Source organism: Epinephelus moara, chromosome 2 (assembly GCF_006386435.1).
Source record: "Epinephelus moara isolate mb chromosome 2, YSFRI_EMoa_1.0, whole genome shotgun sequence".
NCBI lineage: Eukaryota > Metazoa > Chordata > Actinopteri > Perciformes > Serranidae > Epinephelus > Epinephelus moara.
In genome coordinates this window covers 32,231,901-32,252,501 of record NC_065507.1, presented here as the reverse complement: position 1 = coordinate 32,252,501, position 20,601 = coordinate 32,231,901, and the positions used below count along the sequence as shown (strand labels likewise).

General features: G+C 42.7%; 1 protein-coding gene across 8 annotated transcripts in view; it reads right to left on the bottom strand.

The window, feature by feature from the left end:
* nectin1b (nectin cell adhesion molecule 1b) overlaps positions 1-20,601 on the bottom strand; it is a 181,293-nt gene that overhangs the window by 111,785 nt on the left and 48,907 nt on the right. For all 8 annotated transcript variants that reach the window (XM_050064878.1, XM_050064869.1, XM_050064886.1 and 5 more), the window contains 3 exons: positions 9,352-9,723; positions 6,527-6,826; positions 4,148-4,265 (listed from right to left, as the gene is read on the bottom strand). In XM_050064878.1, coding sequence (XP_049920835.1) covers positions 4,148-4,265; positions 6,527-6,826; positions 9,352-9,723 — 790 coding nt within the window. The remainder of the gene's footprint in view (positions 1-4,147; positions 4,266-6,526; positions 6,827-9,351; positions 9,724-20,601) is intronic.

The following is a 20,601-nucleotide window of genomic DNA, read 5'->3' as shown; positions in this document are numbered from 1 at the left end:
AGCGATAAATGCAGAATCTACCAAATGCCGGGCTGTCAATGAGAACTGGAGCCCGTCTCTCCTGCCTGAGGTGTTTGTCTTCATGGTTCGCTATCTCTACCGCATTCAGACATGCTCGTGTCCTTTGATCAGGTCAGCACACTTTGAGGTCACGGATCACGAGCACACCAACCCTCCATTCTATTATCTGGACCCCTTTTATGAAGCCCGGAGGCTGTAGAAAAAAAAGTATCAAATTTCGTGACAATTAGCCGTTTCCTGTTGCCTTCCCCTCGATCAGCTTCATCAGCTGCTCTGAATGGATTGAGCTTAAGTGGAGCTACAAACAGGACTGTGATAATATTAAATAGCTCTCCAGTCTGTCCAGACTGTGTTGAGCTGCTGGGTGTGAGTGACATTGCTTTCTTTAAACAATAAGGACACTACAAAGACTCCTTCACTCCTGGACTTGCTCTCCGTCTGAGAGACACTTTGAGATCTGCTGGTGTGCGAGCACATTAAAAACAATGTAATGCTCCATTTATTACAGCCGGAGAAAAACAAAATGACATTACAGAGAGGGAGCAAAATTAGGTCTCACACTAACAATGGCCACACATCAAGCACTTGAGCTGCACTAAACAGGCTTTCAACAAGGCTCTCCAGTGACGGGGGACGAGACACAGTGACGAGCTATTTGTTAATTAATCTATCATGAAATGTCAATTACAAACAGCTGATCCATACATGGTTAAATGCATATTGTGGAGCGGGCGTTTAGTACGAGTCAGAATGAAAAGCACAGAGATTTCTTTTTCTTTAAAGCCTCCTTAGTTCAGAACAAAAGCAACAGAGAAAGCCTATGGTCCAGTTGTTTTTCATTGGCCACCTTGGCGACGCATTTGCAATGGAGCTGCAAAAACCCTTCAATACAGTATGTCACGATTCAATAATCAGTTGCCTTGTGAGCCTCTATCAAATGCTGAGTTCTGCAAAGCCCAATTGATTTGCTGCAGAAATGAAAGGCTGGCAAACTGCGATTCACCACAGATTCTGTGGCGACCAGAGATGTCTGCATTTGTATGAGACATCTGAATGTGTGTGTGTGTGTGTGTGTGTGTGTGTGTGTGTGTGTCTGTGTGTGTGTGTTGAGCCTGAGGGCCAGGGAAATGAAAGGCTAACAAACAGCTTGAGAGTGATGCAGATTCTTTGATGACTGGCGTGCTTGTGTGCACGCATATATGTGACGTGTGTGTGTGCAGATGAGTGTGCGTGGAGGGTTGGGTGAGGGGACTCAAGGACACTATTTCCATCCACCTGCCATATTAAGTGCGCGATCGTGTGGAGGTGGCTTTAAACTTGAATACAGAAAAACAGACCTTACGTGCTTAAAGGACTAAATGTAAAATGTTTTTGTTCTTTGTAATCAGGTTTAAAAATATGACAATTCACATTGGCGACAGGCAACTGATTAGAGGAGATTAAAACACTCTATTAAAAGAAGAATCTGAGACTTTTTGTTCTGGACTTCAAATTAACAAATAAGTAGCATTACATGACAGCATCTTTAATCAAACATCCATCTGTTTAGTTGGCCTGAAAGTGTTCTTACATTCATGTTTAATATTTGATGTGTCTTTGAGGAGCCGCAGACAACATTAGGGATATTTACTAACTGCTTATGTTAAATACAAGGGCCATAAACCTGACTTAAAGATAATTCAAAAGCACATTAAGTAATCTCTGCGTTTTAGCCGCTGCCATTGTTGACCGCAGAATTGAGCCGACGCTTCCTTTACGGTGGCCTTTAATGGACATGAATAATAGAATCACATTTTCACAATAAAGATATGTAAGTTGGCTAATTAGCGCTGAATTTGAAGTAATCGCACTGCAACATGTCGTGATAACAATAACACTGCTTTCTTGTTTATAGAATCCCATATTATCTTTGACTAACTGACAACGCATCGTGGATGGAGAGGATGTGCGTGCGTGCTGGAGTACTGCTTTTCAGGGAAAGAAGAAAAAAAAGTCTGAAATTGCAGCACACAAGTAATTGAGTTCTTTGTGATCATAAACAACTCCACAGCCTCCCCTTCCCCCACTTAGTATTCTTGCGCTCACTGAAAACTCCATTATGCACTTAAAACAGACTCAACAAATGAGCATGGCGAGCGAAGAATGCCCTACAAACAAACATTTCAAAAACAAACAATAAAGTTCAAATAGGGTGTGTCCTTTTTTTAGTCGACTCTCTGTTATTTCGCTACAGCTTCCCATTAACCCATTTTGAGAAATAGCTCCAGCATTGTGCTCTAAGAAAAAGGAAAAAAAAAAATCAAAGATGCTCAGATGCTTTTTTCAAGGACTGTGTGTGTGTGTGTGTGTGTGTGTGTGTGTGTGTGTGTGTGCCGAGGCTTTCTGCACACTCCACAAAATGCAGGGGAACAAAGAAAAAGTCCGATAGTAGAAAATAAATATATTTATTTTTAACATTATGGCTGCTGCAATACGCCAAATGAATTAGAAAAAAAAACAATGCGAACCTCTGATCTCATTCAGTAAGATAAATACTGCACGATTGATCGTCTGTGGAAATAATGTTGATCTGTATCAAAGACATAAATATTTATTGGATTTGGCTACACCTCGTGTGTCTGTGTGTTTGTGGTGACGCAACCCTGCCGGCCTGTTCCGGATCCTTCCGTCATAGCCTTGTGCTGACCTCCACAGTGGAGCCCAGGGGAACCTTCACAACAGATTTGGCATCTCATTTTCAGTGCAGCAATGGCCGTCCCCTCCTATCTGTCAGCACAGTGCCCTCGTCTTTCTAGATCACATCTCTTCACCCTCCTCCTCTTCTCTCGCTATCTTCCCCTATCTCCCTAAATCTCCCTTTGCCTCTGAATAAAAAGAAAAAACTCCAAGCAGGTCAAATCTTCTCTATCTTGTCGTCTTCTTTTGCTGCTGCTGTGTGTATCAGTGTTTCTGCCCTGAGAGCTAAATCTATGCGTAGGAGAAAAAAAAAGGGAAAAAACTCCCCATGTCTCATTAAAATCCAACAGTGGCCCGTAGAGTAGATACAATGAGGGCACAATGGTCTATTAATCCACATCCACTCAAGTCTAGTGACATATTTCTCAACCCAGCCTTCACCGAGCAATGGCACGACAAATTGCTACATTTATCTCTCAATTTTACATATAATACTTTCATTTAAAACCGTAATACGCTCAGAAAAGTTATATTCAAACAGCTGCAACAGTTCCTCTATGTATAACATTTTGTTTTGCATCCGGCATCAAAATGCAGAGTTCGATCAGTGCAAATCACAACAAACAATCCTGCACTCGAGTTGTGTCCCTTCCATGTCTCAATGCTTATATTCAAACTACATCATTTCCGCATGACCAACTTTCATGCAATTACTCACAGCGGATCAAACCCGAGGTTATTTGGCGATTCCCCCGAGGCCTTGAAAACATGTTTGTATCTCTTCTTGCTCATGTATTTGCAGTGATAGTCTGAGGCAGAAACACTGATGTCAGCCCAGCGGTATGCCGACCTAATCCACGTCTCCTACTCCAGCTCTCAGTTTCAGCCCCCTGCTCGGTGTGTAGGGGACAAACTGCTGCCATCCACAGAACACAACAGCACTAACAACAACGCTTTCTTACCCTCTCTACCTGCATGCTGGTCCTCAGACTTCAAAGCAAAAGCCCCAAGTGCAAAGCAAAAACGTGTTCTGTTTGCATTTATCTCCCAGTATCTGTGACCATCAGGCAGATAGGGGTGTGTGTTGCAGCCGTAATAGGACCATTGTGCTCCGCCTCGGGTCCAGGTCTTATCTTCATTACACGTTTTATAAACAAACAAATAAGCGGAGACACATTTCTGGAAAGGATGAAGGGAGCTGGTGTGTTTTTATCTTTGAAGATTACTTTCTCCTATATATACATACACCTTGAAACAAATGTTGGAGAAGAGCAGACTCCATTCCAGTGGGCTGTTCTGTAAAATTGCCTTCCTCTGCTTTAGTAAGCCCTCCACAAAAACACCTCTTTTTTTCCCCAGTCAGAAACCTAACGTGAGAGAAACAACACGTAGCAATGCTGTCTTGTCTTTGGAGCCTTAAGGGGTTTTGTTAGGGTTTAGTCAGACTCACAGTTTCCACTGGTAGATCGTGACAGGGGGGTTAGCATCAGCCCTGCAGGTCAGCTGAACATTCTGACGGTTCAGGTACCAGTTTCCATCGAAGCCCTCAATCTTCACCTCAGGTTCATCTGCAAGGAAGGCACACTGAAGTCAGTCCATCCCTTCATAACATAATCCAAAAACACTGTGTCACTATACCTCTGTTGAAGCAATGCAACTATTGCTAAAAACTCATGAACATTTCTTCACATTTTTTTACTCACCACTGCTTACTACGTTTTGATATTACAGGTGTCAGAGGTTAATACTGTTTTCACGTGAAGACAAAGTACAATATATGGGCACTGTCACACATGAGCGAATGCAGGAGAGTGACCATCGCCTGCTGAGACAATATTCCTGTTAAATGTGGGCAGTCCCTGATGTGACCATGGATGTATAAAGAGAACTGGGTACAGCGTTGAAAGCAGGCCCTTGTTCATTTCTATCAAAACTACTCAGTGGTGCATGAAGCGAAGGAAGCTCAATATCCGTGGTATGAAATAACCTGGATCTTCTGCATTGGGGGCCCATAGGGCAAGAGCACTGGAGACTTACAGCAGCTGGTGGAGTACCTGACTTCCGAGTTAGCCGAATGGCTAGCTTTTGGTTAAGCGCTCTGCTAACTTGAATGGGGAAAAAATAATTTTAATCATGCAGCCCTTCTGGACTGGAATGTTGGCAAAATGGCAAAACGTCTTTTTAGGGTCCCATGGAAATTAGGGACGCACCGATCCGATATCTGGATCGAATATCGGCCCCGATATCATCAAAATAGATGGATCGGGTATCAGAAAATGCAACCTATACCTGAGGCGATCCTTTCCCTTTAAATCTATTGTGACGCAAGCTACGTCAGTAAGTAGTTCATTCATTGCATTAATGTTCCTGATCTTGACCATTAATGTTATTGATAACTATTCCTACATTACCCCACAGTGCAGTTTAGGCTGGAACATTTGTATTTTTTTTTTTTTTGTTAAAAATAAATAGGTCATCATTGCATTGATCTGTTTCATCTTGTTTCATTTTATCTTAGGAAAGAACAGTGTAGTCATCAATGTCTGATGCTTCTAGTCTTTTCTGTTCTACATGTAAAGGTATATAGCTTTTTAGGTCAACCATGGTATTGGATCGGTATCGGGTATCGGCTGATACTCAAAGCCACAGCATCGGGATCGGTATCGAAACTGAAAAAGCTGGATCGGTGCATCTCTAATGGAAATAGGTGACAGAACCAGGCGGTGCAATTCCACTTTTAGCCACCATGTAAAATTGGCTTCAAAGCCAGGTACGGAAAGCTAGCTTCTTAGCTAATGTAAGGTATAAACAAATATAATGTTATTGGTATATTTTTCATCCCTGTCCCCCGACCAGCCAGCCAGGCAGCAACTCTCATGTGGGTCTGTATTTTTCATGGCCAGTATCATACAACATTGGCTGCTTAAACATGGCAACAATCAGTGTCTACTCCACACACAGTTCTTTGCTCTTGGTTGAGGCTGTGACTTATCTGGTCAAAGTTCAACAAAGTGAATGTGACAGGCTGAAACTTATGTTTTATTTGCCCTTCTCCTTGCACTGAATAGAAGCTAATGGGAGCCAAATATTCACCAGTGTTTCACCAGTGTTAAATTAGCTCATGTGTGACCGTGCCCCACGTATCATCGAACACACCCCTAAGACACTGTAGGTACCCACGAGAATGATATCTAACAATAAAGCAATGAGCTGCTACATCTTCTCAGCACAAAACTGATTAAAGAGGCTTTGTTCATGCATTATATTTTTTTGTGATTTAAAAAAAAAAGTAGAGTCGTGAAAACATTCTTTGTGGAAATTTGGTTTTGTTGCAATAACATTTTCTCAGTGGAAGTCTGGTGCATACTCAGCAGCTCATTTGCTTTTTTTTTTTCTCTCTTGACTTTATACAACTGGGAAAGTTTCTGAGCTTCGTTTGCAAGAGGATCATGTTTACTGTAAACTGTGGAGATCGGTTTACTCTTGCAGCAGAAAACATTTGGGTGCATGGGAACATGAAATCCAGGTGAAGCTAAGTTTAAACCACCTGCTCATTTAAAAAAAACAAAAGAGGGACAAAGAAAAAGTGATTTTTTTTGTGAATATTTAAGGCTTTTGTATGTTATAAAAGGTAGTTGATCGTTGAGCCTCAGTCCCAGGTCTTCAAATAAAGATGATTTTGGTTGGTGGTTGGACCAAACCATCAACCTAAAGTGTCAGTATTTGAAGATCTAGGAATGAGACTCAATGATCAACTATTTTCTCCCGAGTTACAAACAGCACTTTTAAAAAAGAAAAGCCTTAATACAGGAGATACAGGAGTTCTTACATTGCACATTGAGCACCACGCTGTCTGTGATCTTTTCATTCCGGTACGTCACAATACACGTAAGCCTCTGTTTGTGGGTCTCGCGGCTGGGCACCACCACGTAGTTGCTCCGTACCGTCACCGTCCCGTTTTGGTTGCGAGTCTCCTGGAAAGTGGCTTCGCCCTTCAATCTGGTCTCCCATTTGATCACACTTGGGGGTTTCCCATTAGCTGATACACAAGTTGCAACAGTCATCTTGCGTTTCTGGGCCCTGGCTACAATCGTGGGCGTTGTCAGGGTCATACGTGTCATAGGCCGAGCTGTGGAGAAGAGAAGACAAAGAAACTTAATTAGTGCTTGTTAAACAGAGATCTTGTGATTTTTCTTCCGGTTTCCATCTCATTATAGTGTCTAATTTTGTCTACTTCACAATCAGCTATTCAAAGTAAATTAACCTAAAAGGGATGTGAGATGAAAACAGCAATGTAACTCAAATCAGGCAAAGTTTTGCCTCTTCCTTTCCTCAAACCCAAAGCAGTTGTCAAAGCTCTTACAGATGTAGAACCCACTTGCCTACCCAAATGCACAGTCATCCAATTTGAATCCTTTGTGAATTGCCAATTAGCAATCTACCCTTAGTACATCAAAAGGCGGGCTTGAGCCTGAGCGAATGCACAAGTGAAAGAGATAGGCCATGAAGAGGCCTCTTTGAACGTTGCCGGTTGGTTATCTGTGCACAGGTTCCTGACGTTCACTGAGCCGCAGAAGCCTAAAAAGACCTGGGAGGCTCAGTGACACAAAATGGGGACTCAGAGCTGACAAGAAGCTCTGGCAACAGGGACTACTTAAGCCAAGTGCTCTTTCTTTTACTGAGACTTAATGGAAAACACAGCAACACTTAATTTCTAATTAGATATCTAATCAGAGTCAGCGCACAACCTTTTCAAAGCTGCCTCTTGCCAAAATAAACTGCATCTCAGGCGCCGCGTTTTTTTCCACAAGATGAGATTATTCAAGCCAAATTACACACTCTGAAGTGGCCTTATTGATTTACGTCCCACCTGCCATTTTTATTGACTGCTCTCTGCGGTGGTTTCCTTTTTTATAAAAGCCACATGGGCCGATCTGGGACTGGAGTTAAACGACACATCACCCCAATCATCACATCATGAATATGTCAAAATTATTTTCACTTCAGCGTTGAACATGCATGAACAACAAGGTCCTCAGTGGAATGATAGCCTTGTAGAGTCAACCGTGGATGGCGGTGCTGTTCACCAATCACAGACTGAGAGTCTGAACTGTAAACAACTTGATTACAGCAGCAGTTCCAGCAGAGAGAAACAACATCTGGTTCGAGGTGTTCTAAAGATACTCAGCCTACTTTACAACAAAGCCTGTGGCAATGTAACATTGAGGAGCAGAGCTGTAAAAGTATTGTCTTTAAGCCTTATACTAAAAAGGGGGATGTCAGTTTGACCCTGTGCTATTTGATTTAGAAAGATGGGTTTTTTTTTTCTCCGCCTAAAGTCAAAGACAAACCAACTTCAGGTGACAGGTTTTACAGCCCTCTGACTTCTCTTCAGGCCACCAATAACTTGTTCGAGGAAAGAACTCCTAACTGAGTCTAAGATTTACAATCTGATTTCTATTCTGCTTTTTTGGCTCAAAACATTCTGATATATACTTGATTCACTGCAACAATTACACACTCTCTTCTGTCCGATCCATCTTTGTTCTACAACATGTGGAAGCTTGAAAATAACCAGTTGCATATGAAGGGCGTGTGTCCACATTGTGATTTTCTTTGGCAGAAAAGCAGTGGCAGGGTGCTGTATGGGGGTTTTGTTTCTATGACAACAGTATCTTGACATTAACGTTAGCAAGGTACCTAACGTAACACTCCAAGAACAGAGGGTTTAACTACACAGGTAACAACACCCACCAGCAGCATTCAGTGTCCGGCTGACCTGCTCCCACAAATGGGCTTTTCTGTGCTTATAGTCATAGTTCCTGACTGACAAATTGCACAGCTCATAATAGATGGTGGCTAGAAGTTGCAGTGACATCACCAGCGCCTTTGTGAAAAGTTCAAAAGTGTTCCACAAGAGGCGCTCCGAGTGGCCGCACAAAAAAGCCGGAGAGCTCTGAAAAAACTCTCAAAGTGGCCAAATGTGGCCACATACACTCTCTCCTCGTTAGGAACAATTGAGAAATGGCATCAGCGCTGACAAAAAACCCAGGTATCAAAGTCAATCAGGTTGTGGCACTAAATATCAATGCATTTTCTGATTTCCAGCAAAAACTATGTATCTAAAACAAACTGAAGGATTATGAATGGGCTGAGAAAATCCTCCTACTTCTTAAGTTTAATATCTTTTTTTGGAAAATAAATCAATGTCACAAAGTTACAACAGGGCGTTGGGCCGTTGCCTTGGCTCATCAACAGTTGATGTTTGAGAGAACCGTGCTTTTCACAGGCAAACAACATTTTGTCAATATAAAAGACACCCGTTAAAGTTCTGAAAAAATGCTGATGTTACTTTTAAAGGGTGCAGCCTTTAAAGTTTGTAACCTCTTGAATTGACGAGACAGAAATTTATGTTTATACATTCAAACCCTATGCTGTATCTGCAACTACTGTTCCTATTGAGACAAATCAGATGTAGATAAAGAAGAAAACAAACTGCATGACTACCAAAGAGAACAAAGTTTAGATTAAAAAGATTCAGGTCTGAAGAGGTGGAGGCTTTGTTTTCGCTGAAATACAGGAGTTTGCCAGTTTTATCTTTCATATTAGTGTTAATCTCCAAAAATGTAACTTGTGTTCTGTACTTGTTCTTACCAAATACAGTGAGGTTGACCATGTTCTCCCGGTTTCCTGCAGGAAATGTTGTATACTCGCAGATGTAGGCAGCTTCATCAGACAGCTGCAGGTTGGAGAACACGATGGTGGTGTCCTCCAGCGAGGGTGTACGATGACGGACCGCTGCCTGCTTAAAGCTGACCCGCTCCTTAAAGGGCGGCAGGACGGACACGCCGAGGGCCGGGTTGGCTATGGCCACGTTCTGTTTGGTGCTGTTGAGGAGCTTCTGCCAGGTGACCTGAGAGATCTTGACTGGCGGGTTACTGTTGATGAAAATGCAGCGCAGTTCCACTTGTGAACCCACAAAGCCGGACTTACTGGAGTCCATCTGTACCATCTGCCCGTTGCCAGCTAGAAGTAAGAGACAGAAAGAAAGAGAGAGGAGAAAAAAAAAAAGAAAACATTTAATTACGATTAACAAGTGTCCAAGGCCAAGCAAAGCACTCTAGTCAATAGCAAGTACATGCACTGAAAGTCAAGGAGTCCATTCAGCCTCCTAGGCAGTACATGCACGCACAACACCCACAGTCAACCTCGTGGATTCAGCCACTCACTCCCCATATCCTACAGAAGCAACGTCTGTAAGGAGCTGGTACATGGTGGTGGTTGTGTGTAAAAGCCGGGGGAGTTATTAACATAATGGGCAGATCTATACACCCCTGTCTTTGTGCACGAGGGTATGGTTTCTGATGAGATGGAAGGGCCAGGCGAGAACCAATGCATCACTAATGAATGAGTACAAGGGCAGCGAGTTGGAGCCAAGTCATCGTCTGCTGCGCTCCCCGTCCACCTCCCCAGCAACACACTGGCTAGCCCATTGTAATTTTAATTACTTTTTACTCACAAATACTTCAATGACTGCCCGGAGCTCCTATTAAAAGAAACAATGTGGAGTCCTGTGTAAGCACTCAAAACAATGAGAACACACACATTAGCTATATAAAAAAACAGCAATTATGCCCCTCTCCTCTACTATCTTAGCCTGTGGGGAATTTGGTAAAAAAAAAGGTCAATTACAAAGGACAGACCTTCTGTAAACTCGCCTGTGGTTTAATATTTCATGCATATGTTGACCTCTTACTAAACTCCCTCCTTTCTCATGGCCTTCAGCTTTCTACTTACTGCATCATATGTTTGCAGCCTGTCCCTTTCAGCCTGCCTGCTTTTATCATGTGCAGGGGCATTTAACTGATTGACAAAAATTAACTGAACAATTCTGATGATCAGTTTTTCACTTTAGTCATTTAATAAGCAAATATGCCAATCATTTGCCAATTCCTGCCTCTCAAAAATGAGAATTTGCTGCTTTTGTATCACTGTAAACTGAATATCTTGTCTCTCTTATGATATTTTATGGATTAAATAATTAAATGATGAATCAAAATATAGACCAACAGATGGATCAATATTGAAAACAATTGTTGCAGCTCTTCTCCCATCTCTCATCCTTCATTGTTCCTTTAATCCGAGTCTTAAGTAGATCTGCACAATTAATCAAATTAACATAATTGAGTATTAACGTTTAAAACGTGTGCTCCGATCATGGAAAACTCTGCTAAACATCAAATCAAGCGACTCCTAAACTAATAGGCGGATGCTTCTGGGGAGCTGACATGCCGCTGCACGTGCACCCTACAGCAGCAGCCTGTGAAACACTGTGAGTGTTGCAGCTGCAGACCGGCAAAACCAAAAATAAAATGTCTCGGGCAGAAGGCAGAGAGCTAGTCCCTCTAAACGCATCATCATCCATTGTTTTGGTGTATTTCTGGTTGAAAGCAAGTGATGTTAAGCCAAGACAAATCATATGCAAAAAGTACATGAGTCTTGTGACTGCACCACAGGGCAATACCTCTAACTTGTTAAACCACCTATAAAAAACCCACCAAATTCTGCAGTACAATGAATACATGAAGGGCAAGAAGACTAACGTCGCTAATGTTACCTCACTGAATCCCGGCTGCAGTGTCAACTCAGACATCCATCGCAGCGATGCCATACAGCATATTACTGTATCCATCCAGCTTCCAAACACAGACTGTAATAACCAATGCAATCACATTCAATTTGGCCAAAGATATGGGTCCAATAAATACTTTTATTTTAAATACTTATATTTTGCTTTTAGGAGATGCACTGTGAATAAAGCCAGTCTTATTTTGATTTGTACAAGAGTTGCACATTAGCAGGAACGCAGCACAACAGGGAAGTAAAAGCAAGGCTCTATTTATTTAAATATGAAAGTGCAACACAAATATTTTGTCCCTAAAATCAATGAATAACTGTGATCTCAATACTGATCAAAATAGTCTTGATTATCGTCTTGGCAATAATAGTGCAGCCCTAGTCAAGAGTGCAGAAAAACAACGACTTTCATTTACACCTGATCTGGGCTCTGGAATGACTGCAGTCTGAACAGATGTGTCATTGAACTGCTGCAGGGCTCCAGCATCCTGTTGTCTCCGACACATCTTTGTTATCTCCGGCTCTGATTTATGTTCCTTTCCAGGTGAAGTCTGATGATGTCCCATTTCCCGGTCCGACAACCCCTGGATGGGGCCTGTATTTACAACCAGTCACAGCTATAATTATCTTCTATGGATAGACGGAGACCCACAGGAAGAAAGAGTGAAATTCCTCCGTTAATCACACTGGACTCATAAAGCCACCAGTGAATAAAGTCATAAACGGAGAGAAAATATGTTGTGGCCTCAAGTGGAGGACTGGGGCCTACATGCATGCCCCACAAACAGAGCAGCTCTTTAGCGCTGAGTAACTGCATCACAATGATGGATAATCGCCGTGCTCAGAGATAAAGTTTCCACAGGGGGCTTTAAAATGTGTAAGAATACGTGAGAGAGAGATCCATTTACGTATACACCCACTGAATAAAATATCTGATGTACTCTATCTTCAACTATACATGAATGTGAAGCAGTGAGGGGGGGGAGATGTGTCTCAGGGCTGTCAAACTGTCTAAGCAGCGACAGCGACTGCTATGAAGATGTTTCTTATGAAAAGTGTAGGTAGTCAGCCGGTGGACACCGGGGCACAATACATGCACGAAAATAAAGAAATAGTTGGCGCAGACTCTGGCTAGAAGACCATTACGATGAACATTGTATTTCTCTCCATCTTGCACGGCGGGCGCACAACTCTCTGGTTGAATGGCTTATGCTGGAAAGCAGCGCATTACCAGAGAAAGGCAATTTCTATCCATTGTTATATACTCTCACTCAAGTACAGCCTCCACCGCCTACATCAAATCATATAAAAAAACAAAGTGACAACCTTTTGAAGTTACTGAGTGCACATCATCTTTCATTTCCTTCGGACCACATCAGCAAGACCCTCTCTATAGAGATTTAAACTTGGGGGATTTGACGATGACAGATTGATTTACTAATACAGTTTGACAGGGAGGACTGGCAACCTTGTCATCTGTACCTTCAGAAACACCTGTGTCCTTGTGCACCTCGGGGCAATGCTTAACTCCATTTTATCACAGCTTAGATTACCAGTTGTGGCAGCTATAGTATGATATTTTTTGAAATAGCAAACACAATTTACTGTGTGACAACACTAGTTAAAGTTTAATCTTAAGTTGGAGCGAAGTGTGTGTGTGTGTGTGTGTGTGTGTGTGTGTTCAGGAGGGCTGTAAAAACTCATAAATATGTACCTGGCCAGACCTCATCCACTTGAATGCTAAAACAATACTGGCAGGGGCTGGCTGTGTGGAAAGCTGCAGCCCCTCCCTCCCTCCCTCTGCCCTTCCTCCTTTGAGTCTGATGCTCCCCACTCAGATTGAACCAAATAAACAGCAGCTCACGCAAATGGAAACCAGAGGAATAGGCATAATTACACAGCCACAGAGCCCAAATCCCCTCCGTAAAGGACCGGGGGCGCCCACGGGGACCCCTTTCACTCAAGGACTGGAGGAGTCCTTGGCTGAGCTCACAGTAGAGCTGTAATTACAGACTACACCACAGAGCGGCAAAGCCGTAGAAGAGCAGAGCCATATACATGCAAGAGGCATTAAGAAGGTGGATTTTGTGGGGGTTATGAGAGCCAGTGGTGCAGAAACAGAGGAGGGAGAGGAAAAAAAGATAGGCAAAGTAGTGGAGATGCAGAACTGGTGAGAGGGAGACAAAGAGGAAGGCGGAGCTTAGGGGAGATTTGTAGGTGTGCTGCGGGTTTGAGGCTGGCTGGCATTGTCGCTTATGCTGCTGCTGCTGCTTTGTTCTCACACTGACAAGAGGGTGACTTGGAGGGGGGGGGGGGGGTAGTCATGCTCTAATACACCTGAGGCTAGACACTGCCTTGAGAGTTGCCAGTGGAGAGAGGAGTCCTATTTCTGGAAGGAAAAGCAACAGGACAAACAAACAAAGTATGCCCAAGCTGGCAAAATATTAAAAAAAAAGTGGTTTGATTCACACCAGGTGAGCTGACTTGGATCAAGGGGGACATAAGGGGCACTATTAAAACAGCTGCTGTACCGTCTGGCCCTGCACTGATAGCAAGAGACTCCCAAGGCCGCGGCACAGAGCTGTGCACAGGAACATTCAACTGTAATAAGATCTGGCCGGTCAGGCAGCAAGGAAAAGCATGTGCTTTGTGTTGTTTGCATATGGCGCATTGGACAATGCACAGGGCATGCTGCACCAAATAACAGCCCTCAGTCAAATGGGCTTCCTCTGGTGTGTGGACAATATCCAGGAAAATACAAACCTGCAGGGCTATCTCCACTGCAAAGGGTTTTAAACACAAAAGCTGAGGGTTGAATGTTTTTAAATCAAGCAGACATTTTATTACCCATGTGGGAAAGCAAACACAAATATGAAAAAAAAGAAGCTTGATTCCTTTCTGTAACAAATCAAAAATGAATGAGAAACACGACATTAACATTTAATATTTGCTTTTTTGTCTGTGCTGCGGAGAGACAAAAAAATCAAATTAAAGTTTCAACGCCAAATATACTACATTCATCCATCTGTTTAATCCCAGATATTCTTCAGCACAATGTAGAACCAGACCTCGCTCTACATATAAAACAATAACAACACCATAAAACCCTAAATTGAAAACCAGGGCGCCTCCCTAAAAGCCTAGGAAGCTTCTTTTCCATAAAACAACTGCTACTTGGCAACTCATCTCGCAATGGATATGTAACACTATTGTCTGCTGTTTTGTTTTTTTTTCTTAGCTGAACTGGCCCACAACCAACAATATTTCAAAAGACAATTATTGGCTCATTCACCAATGCTTGGGCCAAGCTCATCCAAGAGAAATCCATTTGTGCCTGAGTCAAATAAAGTTCAGAATAATTCACCTCTAGCTGCAGCAATGTGAGGAAGGCAAAGATTAAATAGGACTCAATGCATATTTTAGAAGAGGCACTCATTAATGTCTTCTATTTAAAGCTGCACAAGGCAACTTGGCACACTGTCAGTCCCAAATGGCAGCGAGATGTCTCTGTTTGAAGTTTGAAGAAGACTTCAAAACCCCAGAAAATGTGTAATGTGATGTCATTAAACTGCACCCGTCTTGGACCTAAATGTCGACTTCTCAGTGGTTTCGAGGGGAGGAGAGAGGGAAGAGTTTCCATTTACACTGGGCCGACCACTCTCTAGGTTCTTCCAGTAGAAAGGGCAGAGCTCCTGCTTCTGTCCGACCCCGACACTGAAATTTAATTTAGGCAAATAGGTCAAATCTATGACATCTGAGTTTGTAGAGATGCGACAGTCTTGTCAACTGCAGCTGCACTTTGCGATTAAAGCAGCGTATTTTGGTATAAACGTCTTGCCAAAAGCAGCTTCAAAAGCTCATCACATGAAGACACATCATCTCCTCATGCTTCATATGCTTTGGTTGCCCCATTGTTCCTTAAGTGGGATGCTGAGAGATAAAACATGGCCTGAGCCACTCGGGATAATGACTGTTTAATGTAGTCCCAGTTCCCACGGCAATGGCACAGGCCTCCGTGCTCCCCTATTCATGACCACACATGGGGTGTTCAAAGGGGGGAGTCCAAATCTTCTGTCTCATACACACACACAACAACCACCCATTAGTTGCTTGTTTATTCCCCCGGTGGAACATTTTATATTCTTTTTGTCGTCAGTCAGTATTTTGGAGCTCAACCAGTGGCATTTTCCTCATGTTATCAACAGACACAAGTGCTTTTCAAAATGCTTTATGGAATAAGCGATGGTATTACTCTTAGGCATAACTGGGAGCTCCCTCACTCTGATGGAGGCTTTAATACATCCAGATAGGGCACTTCATTTAGCAGGAGCAGCCATATCCTATATTTAATGTTGCTTTTTGTTGAGCGTGGCCGTTCAGCCTGTTGAGATGGGAGCAGTATGTGTCAGACAATTTGTTTTAATCTTCACTCAGACACTATTTGATGGTGCATCAGCTGGGTCTCTTGGGTAAACAATGGTGTACCTGCCAAACCAGCTCTCTTTACCCTCTGTCTCCCCAAGCAAACATTCAACTGCAGAGGCAAGCGAAACCTCGCTGGAACAGATGGTTAGTAGACCTGTTCCTAATTTTCCACTATCTGCTTCAAATTTGAAATAGTCTTTGTACAACACACTCGTTCATTGAGGACAATGTAACATCTGCTGCTCTGTAAATGTTAATGATTATCGGGAATATTTATTATGTTAGGCAACTTCCCAATCTGGGATTGCTCCATGAACTGCGCTGTGCATTTCATTTTAACTATTCCCTACGGCCTTTTGTTTGGGGGGGAGAGAGAGAGGCGTAATGACTGTGCGCCGCGGCACAGTAGTCGTGTGTTTTCCACATGGGTTATAAAATTACAACTTTCGGGTTGACGGCGCGTAGCATAGGCCAGTCAACCGTACGCACCAATTCTCACCTAATGTAGCTGCATCCATCGTTTCTGAGGCAACGAGAGGTTCAGAGCACGAGCCCACACACACACACACACACACACACACACACACATACGCCCCTCGAGCAGCTTTAAGGCGTTTCAAATGTCAAGGGGATGCATCAGTTCGCCTGCAACAGAGCTTCTCATCTTAGTTCAGCGTGATAATGATTCATCCATGAATAAAACACTGGAAAACACCGCTACTCCATTTTGTTATCAGACTATTTCAAAGAACCAAACAGAGATGACACAGTGGAGTATATCATGCCCTTTTTGAGAACCTCTACCTATAATTCTTTGAATTTATTACATACAGTGGGTAACTGTGCCTGTGGATCTCCTGTAATTAATGCCTCTTTTTTATTCTAGTCTAACAGGAAACATGCTAGCAGTAATCTGGGATTTTAGTTGTCTTTGACCGCGGCAATGACAAATAAAGCTGGGCCAAAAATAAAATAAGGCTTTTACCCTAGAGAGAGAGAGAGAGAGAGAGAGAGTAGAGTATAGCACGTACCGAGTGTAAACACAGTATCAGAGAGCTCTGACCCTCCTCCCTCCCCCTGCAGCTTAACTAAACAAGGCCACCACGGTTTCGGTTCTACGACACAAAATAAACAGCACTGACGTTACCTGACCAAATGGCGAGATGACATCACCCACTGATACCAGATAACAAGCAACTGTCAGTAAACAAAAGCGGAAGGAGGGAGGGAGAGCCCCCCCCCTCCACCCCACCTGGTAAATGAATGACTGTAAAAGTTACAGTTGTGCTTGTTTGACTGAAACCTGGGGGAAGACAGGGCACAGATGCAGGTACTGCGAGTGTGGGATCAGAAATGTAATGTTGTGGTGCGAGAGCAATAACAGCGAGATAATAATAATATTATTATCTCGCTGTTATTGCTCTAAACAGCATATTATGCTTTATGAGACAGATCTCAAGCCAAGGCACTGTGGAGCACTTACACAGACCAGACAATTAGTCAACAAAGCATCTCATCCACAGAATGGGCTCCGAGCACACCGTGATGGTTGTTTTTCAATAATGCAAAAGTTTTCCTAGGCTTTCAAACGGGGGCAGCTGTTGCACGTCTTAATAGGAAAGAGCTGATCAATAAATAAAAAGGGGACCACCGGCACGCTGCAAAGTGATGCATTATGGTCTGAGACAGGCCGAGCCCTGGGGGCTGCAGGTACAGGCTCAAAGCGCAGAGCAGTTGAGGGGTGGGGTGGGGTTACATAAATGTGATGTAGAGGATTTTGGGGAGTTACGGGGGAGGGTAAGCGGTGAGAGTGACATGCAGCGGGTCAGACGTGGTGAGCAGATTATAGCACTCAGGATATTAAAGTGGAGGAGAGACGATGCTGCAGGCAACACACCTCCCGTGGAAATCTCAGTATTAGCGCAGGGTGACACAGGGGCTATGTGCACATTTCTTTTGACACAGTCAACATAAAGCTACAACAACACAACTGCTGCAGGAGCATGCTTCGCCTCATGGCCTGAGGTTAGGATGCAACCCTCGTGGGAAAGGTCAGAGAGGATTAGACTGAAATCTTCTTAATGGAATATTACAAGGAAAATTAATTTAGATCTACAGTAATTTGATGCTTAAAGGTGGGCTGAGGCTCCCTTATTTACCACACACAGTCAAACCTTGGTCTGCTGTGCCTCAGGTGTCTACAGGTAGCAGAAACTTAAATTTAATGCTTTTAAAGACCTTATTTTATCCAAATTAAGACTGATTTTTGGACAAATAATCTTGTCATTATAAGGACTTGTAGGTAAGTATAGGGATAAGTATACAAATGATCCCAAGCAGAGGTAGGGTTTGACAAAAAGACACTAAAAGATTGATAAATTGAATTAGATAAAAGTTTGTGGCAACTAAAACCTCACAACTTTAAATTCAAAACTATTTTATGGCCTAATATTTATAGAATTGAATTTAGGACATTTTACGACATTTTAAGGAGCTGCAAACACCCTGACTGTACCAGTTGACGCCTGCTCACTTGCACAAATCTGCTGAAAGAGTCAATCAACGGGTAAAGAAAAAAATCACAAGTTTGGGTTATCGATGACTTGTTTATTGGGGTAAATCCACACTAATATGTTTACATTTAAAAACAGCCTTTTCACATGCAAACGATCTCTGTCCACACTAACACCCCTGAAAATGCTTATCACATGATCATTCCCGTACCAATGTAAACAGGAAATAGATAGTCTACTCTGCAGTTGGTTGTTTAGTTAAAGAAAATACAACAGAGGAGAAGTAAGACCAGAGATTTCTTTGCCTGGACCGACGATAAGGTGGAGGTGTTATTGAAAGTAACACATGAGTATAAGGAGGTCAAGCAGCAGAGAACAGACGTTGTGAAGGAAATACAGCAACATTTTAGAGCGGCATCAGAAGCATTTATCCATCTCTGGATGAAGCCATGGCAATGTAAAATGAAATACCCTTATAAGAAGGATGAAACCACCGAAAGTATGTAGGCCTAGCTTTAATTTTTTGGCTTGAGATGTTGTCACAGATAAGAACCAGGAAGTGAATGCTGGCGGCTGTATCATTGTTTTCAAAATACTCTGTTTCTGCCTGTCCAGTCCAAAAGGCAATCAAACTAAAAAGAGGTCAGCAGTGTTTCAAAGATCTCCAATTTAGGGGTTTGGAAATGGCAGAGTAGTGTGGATGCAAGGCATAAACGCAGCAAAACAAAATCTTAAAGTGTGGATGCAGTTCAAGACACAACATTTGCTAATTCACCTCCCTAGTGTGAGGATTCGTTGCTTTTCATAGCATTGAATGCCTTTGAGTTTGGGATTGTTGGTTGGAAGACTCTTGGGCATGCATACTTGTACTGGACATTTTTCACTACTTTATGACATTTCATATATTACAAAATTCATATGAAAAATATCTGAGAGAGTAATTGGTAATAAAAATAATATTTTTTTGCCGCCCTAATCCCTGCTGGTAGTGATGGTTGTTCGTTTTGCTTCCATGAGTCAGTGTTAATGCTTTTTTATCAAAGTATGAACCACAAATATCTTCACTGAATATGCATTGGACAATGAAGCACCCAGGATTATCTATAAGAATGGCTTTGGAGTGGGACGTATAGGATGGGGGTGGCTCAGTGTGAGCCAGCACCACAGCAGTACCCTATACCTCTGTTAAGCACTCAGCAAATACAGCATGAAACGCATATAAAGTCCTGCCAAAAAGTGCTGAGAAAGAGTCTGGCCCTGGACAACCATGCATGACAAATCCTTCTCTCACACCATCTGTTCCATTGTCCACAAGTAAAGATAAGTCTTGCATAGAGTACAAACACTGAATACTTCCATGTGATAATGCCAAGCACTTGTGTTGGATACATTATAAAACATTAAGATTTCAAAAATCAAACCACTCTACGGCTGAAACTGGATGATCAATTGTTGTACGTACAGAAATGAACGTGATGTGGAGACCCTCTGCTTGGCACGCTCAGTGAAAACACATCAGATGGGTGTAAATCCATACATCCCATGCAAGGTGACCTTTAGAAATACTCAGTGAAAGCAAGCAATATCGTTTTTGGCATCTGACCTGTATCGACCTTAACTGGTGGAGTTTTTTATGCCTTTTTTGACAAAGGCCAGCTGATATCTTACAGTCCTGCAGGAGGGAGGATGCCTGTGGGGGGTAAATAGCTTCAGTATAGCAGGAAGCACTGTTGCATGACCAGTGGCTTATTAAACCAAGAAAATAGAACATGCAATCAATATTTGATTAGAGTCACTTGTGATTTTTTTTTTTCAGACATTTCCACCCTGCCTTATGATGGAGCAGCCTCCGAAGATTTCTTGAAATAAATTAATGTTGTGCATATCATGCATTTTTAAAGACGTGGGGAAAAAAAACAGAAGAACCGGCTGTCATCAAAGTGCATCTCTAATTGTCGTTGGGACATAAACAGGACAGCAGGGGCAATGTGCACACAGCTTGTTGGTGTGTCGCACAGAGCTATTTTTCACCAGCATTGCTGGCGCAGGCCATTTATACAGTGGATCCATTAACATATAGGAGAGGGAATTCACACTCCAGCTGGAGTGGGCAGTGGGCTGAAGCCCCAGTCTGCTATCAATTAACAAGCGCACTTAGTATGTGTCTGAGTCATGATCACCATGGGACTCTGACAAATGCCATGCATTTGCTCAAAACAAGTGTTTTCACAATGGCAAATCTTTAGCTGATTACCAGCCCTCGCATCACATGGAACATCTCATGCGAACCGAAGGCAATAAAATCAACTCACCAGTAGCATCGACCTAA